Genomic DNA, 10,820 nt, shown 5'->3' on the forward strand with positions numbered 1-10,820 from the left:
TGAAGTGAGTGTGTAATGCCCCGAGTGAATGTGTATTTCAGGCAGAAAAGGCAAAAAAGCAGGCTGTGTTACAGTGTAGGTACAGTTACATAAAAGTGTTCCTTTAACTCAATTGAAGACACTGATATTGAGTATCATTAAATTAATTGGAGTATGACCTGTTCAATTATGTCTGTGAATACATGCATGCATCCCAGCTATCTCCCACCTACCCCACCCCAGCTTGCAGTGAGATAGATAGATAGATAGATAGATAGATAGATAGATAGATAGATAGATAGATAGATAGATAGATAGATAGATAGATAGATAGATAGATAGATAGATAGATAGATAGATAGATAGATAGATAGATAGATAGATAGATAGATAGATAGATAGATAGATAGATAGATAGATAGATAGATAGATAGATAGATAGATAGATAGATAGATAGATAGATAGATAGATAGATAGATAGATAGATAGATAGATAGATAGATAGATAGATAGATAGATAGATAGATAGATAGATAGATAGATAGATAGATAGATAGATAGATAGATAGATAGATAGATAGATAGATAGATAGATAGATAGATAGATAGACTAGCCCCTGGCCCCATGATGTTTGATCTCCTTTGGCCTGTGATAGCCATGGCAAACACAGTGAGGAAGACAGTGACCTCACCATGTACATTGAGATCTGTACAGAAGAACACCGGAGAAAATGGGTTATCCAACTAATCCCTGCCCCCATAGAATTAGAACCTTCACAGCACAGTACAGTACAGTACAGTACAGTACAGTTTGAGGTGACTAATTTGTACTGCATCCCAAACAGAGGCTACTGCATGTACACCAGTAGTGGTGCTGGTTGTGCTCTCCCTGCAAAAACAGGACTCTGTCCAATTTGTGTCATTTGCTGGACCAGATGGGCTGGAATTCATCTGACCCAGAACAACCTCCTCACTAGCTACTAACGTCAGAGGAGAGGGCCTCAGACTACTGCCACTAATAGAAGGGTTCAGGTGATCTTTTGTTTGTTTATATCTTTGCTTTGCATCAGACCCACGCAAACAGCAAGCATTCACACAGGCTTTGTTGAAGGGATTGTTGAAGGGGAGAGGACCAAGGCAGGCACTGTGCCAGCTGTGGTGGGTGCGTGGTGGTTAAGTAGTTAGTGGAGAGGGCCGGAGGAACGCCTGTGGTCATACCAAATGGACAGAGAGGGTGATAATTGGGAAATGGCATCACTAGCGCCTTGCAGCCCCTGGTTTTGCCTAAGAACTGATTTGATATGTTATGAAGTCAGCAACCAGTTCATTGAGCATTATACACTACCGGTCAAAAGTTTTAGAACACCTACTCATTCAAGGGTTTTCCTTTATTTTTCCTATTTCTATATTATAGAATAATAGTGAAGACATAAAAACAATGAAATAACACACATGGAATCATATATTAACCAGAAAAGTGTTAAACAAATGAAAATATATTTTAAATGTGAGATCTTCAAATAGCCACCCTTTGCCTTGATGACAGCTTTGCACAGTCTTGGCATTCGCTCAACCAGCTTCACTTGGAATGCTTTTCCAACAGTCTTGAAGGAGTTCCCACATATGCTGAGCACTTGTTGGCTGCTTTTCCTTCAATCTACCTTCCGACTCATCCCAAACCATCTCAATTTTGTTGAAGTCGGGGGATTGTGGAGGCCAGGTCATCTGATGCAGCACTCATCACTCTCCTTCTTGGTAAAATAACCCCTACACAGCCTGGAGGTGTGTTGGGTCATTGTCCTGTTGAAAAACAAATGATTGTCCCACTAAGCCCAAACCAGGTGGGATGGTGTATCGCTGCAGAATGCTGTGGTAGCCATGCTGGTTAAGTGTGCCTTGAATTCTAAATAAATCACAGACAGTGTCACCAGCACCCCCACACCATAACACCTCCTCCTCCATGCTTTACGGTGGGAAATACACATGCAGAGATCATCCGTTCACCCACACCGTGTCTCACAAAGACACGGCGGTTGGAACCAAACATTTCAAATTTGGACTCCAGACCAAGGGACACATTTCCACCGGTCTAATGTCCATTGCTCGTGTTTCTTGGCCCAAGCAAGTCTCTTCTTCTTATTGGTGTGCTTTAGTAGTGGTTTCTTTGCAACAATTCAACCATGAAGGCCTGATTCACACAGTCTCCTCTGAACAGTTGATGTTGAGATGTCTGTTACTTGAACTCTGTGAAGCATTTATTTGGGCTACAATTTCTGAGGCTGGTAACTCTAATGAACTTATCCTCTGCAACAGAGGTGACTCTGGGTCTTCCATTCCTGTGGCGGTCCTCATGAGAGCGAGTTTCATCATAGCGCTTGATGGTTTTTACGACTGCACTTGAAGAAACTTTCAAAGTTCTTGAAATGTTCCGTATTGACTGACCTTCATATCTTAAAGTAATGATGGACTGTCGTTTCTCTTTGCTTATTTGAGCTGTTCTTGCCATAATATGGACTTGGTCTTTTAACAAACAGGGCTATCTTCTGTATACCCCCCTACCTTGTCACAACACAACTAATTGGCTCAAACGCAATAAGAAGGAAAGAAATTCCACAAATTAACTTTTAAGAAGGCTCACCTGTTAATTGAAATGCATTCCAGGTGACTACCTCATGAAGCTGGTTGAGAGAATGACAAGAGTGTGCAAAGCTGTCATCAAGGCAAAGGGTGGCTATTTGAAGAATCTCAAATATAAAATATATTTTGATTTTTTTAACACTTTTTTGGTTACTACATGATTCCATATGTGGTATTTCATAGTTTTGATGTCTTCACTATTATTCTACAATGTAGAAAATAGTAGAAATAAAGAAATATCCTTGAATGAGTAGGTGTTCTAAAACTTTTGACCGGTAGTGTACACTGAGTATTCAAAACATGAAGAACACCTGCTCTTTCCATGACATAGACTGGCCAGGTGAATTCAGGTGAAAGAAATGATCCCTTATTGATGTCACTTGTTAAATCCACTTCAAATCAGTGTAGATGAAGGGGAAGAGACAGGTTAAATAATTATTTTTATGTCTTGAGACAATTGAGACATTTATTGTGTATGTGTGCCACTCAGAGGGTGAATGGGCAAGACAAAAGGGAGTATTTCATAATGTCTCAAGCGGCTAGCTGTTGCCTATAGTCTGGATTTGAAACTAACTCAAGAGAGACTTCTTGAAACCCGGGAATTATTTTCATAAGATGCTTGGTGGTCATTAGACTGATGCATACAGTATGTTCCACTAAAAGCTCATGTGACTGCTGAACCCCTGAAGAACACATTAAACCACCTACGGTTGCAACCTGGTCTCAGAACATTTCGGATTATTCTGTACGTAAATCCGAGACCCTCCATTTAGTATGATAAGTAGTAGGCCTACACTGTGTTTTTCTGAGATTCTGAGAATATTTCGCAAGGCTGGGTCAAGCGCTTGGCTTATGTTATGGAGTTCATTGACACTGTGGAAGATGGATCATTGCAAAAGAAGCAATATGGAAAACAGAGAGTATTTCCCTGAACTGGTAGAGCATGGCATTTGCAACGCCAGGGTTGTGGGTTCGATTCCAGTATTTAAAAAAATATAAAAAATGTATGCACTCACTAACTGTAAGTCGCTCTGGATAAGAGCGTCTGCTAAATGACTAAAATGTAAATGTAAATGTAACTATATCCCTCCAGACACATACAGCTCAATATATTTTTTAGGAATGTCTCCTTTTATAATGGAGAATGGATTCAGTGGAGATCACCATATGCTGAAAAACTGTGATGTGCTTGCATAATGACTGCTGGCATTTTTTCTTTCTCAATTCTATTCCAATAACTCGGATCTGTCACTCACTTTGACCTGATACCAAGCATGCCATCCATAAAGCTGATATTGGGTTGAAGAGCATAAGTCTATTGGAAATCTGCAGGGAGAGTGAGAGGGAGCCAGAGCTGTAAATATTACTTAATTGTTACGAAAGGATGGGCGAGCGAGTTCAGTTGATGATGCATGAGCAGGATAACGTTATGTGAGCTTTCCCTTGCGGGGTGGGTCTTAGCATGGAGAGAGGCGGTCTCAGTGAGCGCACCACACATACGCGGCCAATTGGTTCAAGTGAGGATAGGGAACGTCCTCGGCTGAACTTCACCGGGAAAGAAACAAATAGGAGCTGCAGCATTCCAAGTGGAGCAGAAACGCGAGACGCAAGGTGTAAGAACGACTAGTAGCCTAATACTGAGTAGGCCAACAGTATCCTACTCCGTGCAGGCAACAAAGTATCCTATGTATTCGATGACCCAGTGCTGAATCGAAGCTGCTGAATTATTACGATCGCTCTGTTGGCTTTACATTGTGACGCGGCTTTACATTGTGACACGAAATTGAAAGGTCGGTGCTTTTCTGAAACAACGAGAATCCAACTCAAGGTAATTTTACAATTTTCACAAATGCCATATATTTCAACAGTGCATTCATTAAACTACAGAGAATAGGCAAGCATAATGAGCACAAATGTGACATTGTTGCCTATAACAGAAGTCTATCAATTATGTAGGCTACCATGATGAGGTTATATAAAATCAAATATTTACCAAGTAAAGAAAACTATAGCCTACTTTCGATTCAGCTTTAGATGTTTACCAAAAAAAAAAAAAAAAAATATATATATATATATATATATATATATATATATATATATATATATATATATATATATATATATATTGTTTGACTATTCTAAATGAATGTAGCCAAAGCAACAACTACTCAACAAATGTCATTATTAGGTAGTACACAAACATTATTTTAAAGTCAAATAAGTATGATGAATTAAGATGATCTGAATAGACTTGGTGGAACAAGTATGCAATTATGCTTAACAGGACCTTCATTGCAATAGTCTGTTGAAACTTTTAATTGCGGTTTCAGTGGGTTATTTCGTTTATTTTGTATATCTGACTGGAATTAAGAATGACATCCACTAAAAGGTTTAGAGAAGAACCAGTTCAGTCTTCGCTTAGGGATGTAGGTTAACAGTTCGATCCATACAGCGAACCAATTTTAAAAGAACGGAGGGTATAGCAGTGAGGCGCAGAGTATTCTCAACTCGCAAACTAGGCAATTGCTCTTATCAATGTCCTTGATGCAATTCGATTCCTGCAAGATATAACGTCTGGTCATGAACTCAAAATGTTAAGCCATTTTGTTTTAGTGAAATTTAAAATAGACAAGGCAATCAATGCAGGTCATTGCGCGGATTTTTCTAGAGGTTGATACGGTGTGTTAGATAACACTAAGTTAGCCTACATGTAGGTCAACACTGATTTAGTCTGATGAAGCAACATCAGTTCCAGTCATTGGGTCAGGACAGCGATAATAAAAGCTTTCTTTAGAATTGGGAGGAAAAAACAATAACATTTTAGCCTTATATTTATTAAAGAAATCAGAATATAGATCTTATAATTAACCGTTTAACCTTTAGACTGCTGACAGGTGCCCACTTTGATTATTATATTGTAAACATTTTCAAAAGAGATTAAAATGTCTGTCTAGCACTTAGTACATAATGTTTCTTATTCAAGAGTCATGTGGGGTTGTTGTGCAAGTAGCTCCAGTTTAACTGGAAAGATGTAATGGGGTTACATAACATTGTGTTGTAACCGATCTTGCATAACTAAATCCCCCTCTCCATTTCTTCTTCCTCTTTTGAACGCTAGGTGGGGCTATTGCAACAATTTACCGCCATACCGTTCCATGACACTGGATTTTGAGACACTATCTGAAGAACAGAACATCTCAACACAGCAAAACCATGAGTGTGACCAGTGAGATGTTTGAAGAAGATTCTCAAGACATGAGGGAGCAGAGTGGTGGGGAGTCCAGTGCTGCACCTGGTGGGCCCCTGTCCTTCACAGACGAGGCCGTGTCCATCCTGACCTCTAGCAGCCTGCTGGCCCGCTCTCTGCTCGGACGCACCTCTGCTCTGAAGCGCACCAATGACCCACCCGCCTCTGGGAATGCCCTCAGGCGGAAGCGTGAGTTCATCCCCAGCGAGAAGAAGGATGATGGCTATTGGGACAAGCGCAAGAAGAACAACGAGGCGGCCAAGCGCTCCAGGGAGAAGCGCCGCGTCAACGACATGGTGGTGGAGAATCGCGTGCTGGCGCTGCTGGAAGAGAATGCACGTCTCAGGGCCGAGATGCTGGCTCTCAAGTTCCGCTTCGGCCTGGTCAAAGATCCCACCAACACACCCATCCTGCCCCTCACCGCAGCCGCCTGTGCTCCACAGACCTTGGCTCCACACTACTATCTGCCCAGTGGACCAGGGAGCCACCCTGCTGCCCACGGGGGCCAGTTCAGCGTGCGAGGCTCCAGGGACGCTGGCAGCATGTCAGAGGACTCTGGGTTCTCCACCCCTGGCAGCTCCAGTGTAGGGAGCCCCCTCTCCTTTGAGGAACGGCTTAGTGATCATGGCAAACTGTCCCCACACAGAGCAGAGGAGCTGGGCTACGAGCTCCACCAGTCCCCTGCAGAGGCACAGGTGCACCACAGTGGACACTTCCCTGGGGAGCTCTCCAGAGTGATGATGGGGAAAGTGGAGTCTGGGGAGGGCATAAAGAACTTTCCTCACAAAATGCGCTTTAAGATCCCCAGCAGTGGGGAGGACATCAGGCACAGCCCCATACAGTCAATGGGAGCAAGAGACGGTCCCCGGGAAGCAGCGAGCGGACACATCATGTTGGGTGGAGCTGAGGGGGCAGGAGTCTGGCCACAGCAGCAGGAGGGAGAGGAGACCAGGAGGGGGCGACAACGGCAAGAGTCCCTTCAGTATGGCCACCCTACATCCCCACAGGGCCAGCCAGAGTTTCATTACCATACAGAGAACAATGTCCTCAAGTCCCACCTTAGCTCCCTCAGTGAAGAGGTGGCCCAGCTCAAGAAGCTGTTCTCAGAGCAGCTGCTGGCTAAAGTGAACTGAGCCCAGGACTGAGTCAGTGAATGCTTGCTGAACTGTCCCATCCCAGAAGATGAAGCTCAATCTGAGCTAGCATACTAACATAAGCACACACACATGGTGAAAATGAGATAATGAGGGAAACAGAGACTCTAAACACCACAGTACCTTGGCACACTGAGCTGCTATGGTGACAAACCAATGCCCTAGGCCAACTGGACTATGATCCACCAACTCCTCAATTCCAACTGTTTACCTTGATGTTTTTGTAGTGTGTGTATTTTTACCCTCTAATTTTGAGTTGTCATGATTTTCTACTCCTAAACTCCTAAATGCTTATCCACGGCTCAATAGAGAACTGTTTCTGTAACAGGGACAAAATCCCATCATCACCTTATGAAAGCACAAAGCTATATGTGTTGGTTCACTTATGGCCCTCTGCCTCATACACTGTGAGACCCTCAAAAACACTGACACAAGAGGACACTGCCTCACCTCTCCAGAGGATACTGTATTATTGACTGTCATTTCCACTCTGCATGTACAACAATGCTGCTTCTCAAGGTCTCACAACCACAGACAAAGCAATGTCAGTGATTGAGACATTGAGGTGAACTGGGGCTGAACTAATGTACACTGTAATTCAACTGGAACTTCAACAAACTCATTATTAGTGCTGTGGCATTGGCACTCATTCGGTTTGAATAGGCATGAGGAAAGAACACCACACTCTTTTAAACTGTAAACACAACCATAGAAAGGAGAGAAGAGACAGTATGAGGACAGATAACCTGAAAGGTGACGGTCTCCAGTCCCTGAATGGGGACTTTGAACTATTGTCATCTCTTTAATGTATTGTAACACAATGGACTTTGGATGAGGACAATTGGAAATCAACTAATACTGTATCATTCCATTGCACAGTCAACAGCATAGCTGTGAGGACACACACACACCATGTCAATCAATGAAATGTGGTATGCTTCATGTAGGACAACACACTGTGTCTGGCAACTAGTGAAAGTGTTTTCATGTCTCAGTTGAATACTTTTTGTTAGCCTTGTCCAAAGAATACATGGTATGTGTAATTACTAGACATGCACTGTAAACGGTATCTAGGTGATGAAAATATTTGTTGTTATGTGAATATCTGTATGAATATCAATTTTTGTACTTGTGAATAAATCTTTGAAATGAAATATTTTTGTCCCATTTTGATTATAAACTTTCTAATAATCTAAAAGTCAAGCAGCCACTTGATCATGGATGGGCAACATACAGTATCAGGGGTGGTCAACGGCCTGTGAGCCCATTCAATCTGGCCCGCGAGAGGTTTGATTAAAAATAAAATGTGTGCGGCCCTAAGCTGAATTTGTAAATCCCAATGTGGCCCTCGAGCCAAAATTATTGCCCACCCCTGCACTTGATCCTCCCACTGTTAGGATACCATTATATCCACCAAAGCATGCATTATCATAGATTTCCTCCATGTATTAAGTCAATGAGAAAACAACATGTTGCAGTCAAAATACCTCCACTTACACTGTGGAAATATGTATCCAGTTTTTAAAAAATAATGTCTCTTGCTTTGTCTCACAATATCTAACAGACGGAGTAATTGTTCTACATTGACTCAAATATTTCTTCAGAGATTAAGTAGCAGCCTTTTGAGAACATATTTCATCAGTAAGCACAGAAGTCAACCTGTCTTTCTACTAGCTTGATAAATGAATCTCCTCTGTCACATTTTTCTCCTGTCTGAGACCTAAGTTCCTTATTAAGCCTTACACATAGTTAAGTATGTAGGAAGAGCAGCAGTGCCAGAGGTGCTGACAGATGTGGACAGGGTAGACTATAGAGCTGTGTCTATCCAGACAGGAGCAAACGAGCCCTGAGGGGTGGTGTCTGCATGCCAGTCATCAGCTAGTGTTTATTAGAGCCACAGCTACAGAGGAACTGGAATTATAATCATTACAGGGGATTTCAGGGGATGTGGGTGGTATGAGCTAGACTGGGCCTGAAGACACATTCACATCAACGATTGCTGAAATAAGATTTAATCATAACAAAAATGAATTACAATCCCTGCACGGCACACATAGGTTCACTCATCATGCAGATGCTTTACTAAGAGCTTTACCTACTTAGTCTCAGATCTGTCATACCAATGACCTTTAAAACCTATAATTTGTCAGAACGATATTAATTTCCCATATGAAACCCCTTAACACACCAAAGCAGATCAGAGCACGGTTAGAAATATAACAGCATAATAACAACTTTAGAAACCACTAGGTGGCAGCAAAGACTACCATTTGTTGAGCTATTGTTGTCATTCAGAGCATGCACTATAGATCGTGACATAGTAGCCTATGTGTTTATCTCAGTGACACAGATTTTATTTGGTGCAGGTGTAGTGGCAAAATTACACCAAGGTTGGATTACTATGTCACTCAATAACAACACTCAACCCATCAAGTCATTTAATTATTATTTGCCCCTAGTAACCAAGCCCTACATTGAATGAGATACGCCTATCTAAACCAGCATGTGTGTCAATGTGAACAAGTCAAATCAATCAAGATGAAGAGAAAACAAGCCGACAGTAGACCTCTGTAGAGGCTCCATGTACTCCATGTATCCACCAGTGCAGAACATCTTCCATTCACTGAGCCCTGTGCTGTTCCAATCTCATTACAAAGGAGAGGCTCTCCTCAACCTGCAGCTGGATTCACAGGTTCCTCAGTAAATTGGGGATTCCTGTAGTGAGAGTGGGAGGAAGAGGAAGGGTGGGGGTGGAAGAGAGGAGAGGAGTGAGGCTAGTTAATGAAGCTACTACTGCATCAGCTCACTACTACACCACCACCCCCAACAATACACCCCTTAAACCGCAACCCCCCTGCTACTCCCCTCTCCATTCTGTCCCCCCTGTTTTTCAGCTGGAGATAAAGCCGGTTGCTAGGCAGGAAGTGTGACAGTTGCCATGGGAACCTGTGCATATGTAGCTAGGAGGGGGAGTGGTTGGGTAGGGTGGGGTACAGAGGGAGTGGGGGGGTGCGTCAAGTTCACGGCCAATGCTTCAGCTCTGAACAAAGAGGAATGGGAGAGAGAGGGGTAAAATGTAAGCGTGGCGGTGCTTGGTCCATGTTTGGGGTTCTCTCCAGATGATGAGATGGACATAGAGTAGGCTATGAGTGGCATCTTCAGGTAAACAGCAATTATTAGACATAGAAAAATGAGGACCAATCTTCTAAGCCTCCATATGACCCAGATTAATGAAACATCTATATGCATTTGCTCTCAAGGTTGTTTCTATCATTGACATGTATGAGGAAGGTATTGCTGCATGCTCACTCCCTCCTTTCATTATCCACAACACAAAGAAACACTAAGAAAACCTATCACAAATGGTGAGTCAACCTGCTCATGTGAACACAAATCAGGCATATGGAGCTGCACTTGTGTCTGTGACTCTGTGTTCAATAACACAATGATAAACAAGAAAAGGCATGGCATTGCAGGCAGAGCCACAGAAAGTGCATTTGAAAGCTCAAGTGGGTCGGTTGAAGAGAGAGAGAGAGAGAGAGAGAGAGAGAGAGAGAGAGAGAGAGAGAGAGAGAGAGAGAGAGAGAGAGAGAGAGAGAGAGAGAGAGAGAGAGAGAGAGAGAGAGAGAGAGAGAGAGAGAGAGAGAGATTATGCTGAACAAAGACTGAGCCTGAAGTCAGACTTCATCCTTCCATGCCCTGCTGCTCTCTCCGGCCACATGAGAAGAAACCAGGGCCTTGAAGATAATGAGCGAGATCAAATAAAAACATCCGCAATTGGAAGCAGCCCTCTAGGCATCCA

The 10,820-nt window shown here is 42.7% G+C and overlaps 1 protein-coding gene across 1 annotated transcript; it reads left to right on the top strand.

Annotated features, from left to right (window-relative positions):
* Window positions 1-4,135: 4,135 nt before the first annotated feature.
* Window positions 4,136-8,174, top strand: LOC311104017 (uncharacterized protein). The gene is made up of 2 exons (XM_084145664.1): window positions 4,136-4,445; window positions 5,736-8,174. Exon 2 carries the CDS (start codon window positions 5,831-5,833, stop codon window positions 6,995-6,997), a length of 1,167 nt encoding a protein of 388 aa, XP_084001790.1. The 5' UTR covers window positions 4,136-4,445; window positions 5,736-5,830; the 3' UTR covers window positions 6,998-8,174.
* Window positions 8,175-10,820: the final 2,646 nt, after the last annotated feature.

Source organism: Coregonus lavaretus (genome assembly GCF_964263955.1).
Source record: "Coregonus lavaretus genome assembly, chromosome: 28".
Lineage (NCBI taxonomy): Eukaryota > Metazoa > Chordata > Actinopteri > Salmoniformes > Salmonidae > Coregonus > Coregonus lavaretus.

What these genes read in the sequence shown, in the direction of transcription:
- LOC311104017 (XM_084145664.1), top strand. Translation starts at nt 5,831, where the DNA reads ATGAGTGTGACCAGTGAGATGTTTGAAGAAGATTCTCAAGACATGAGG.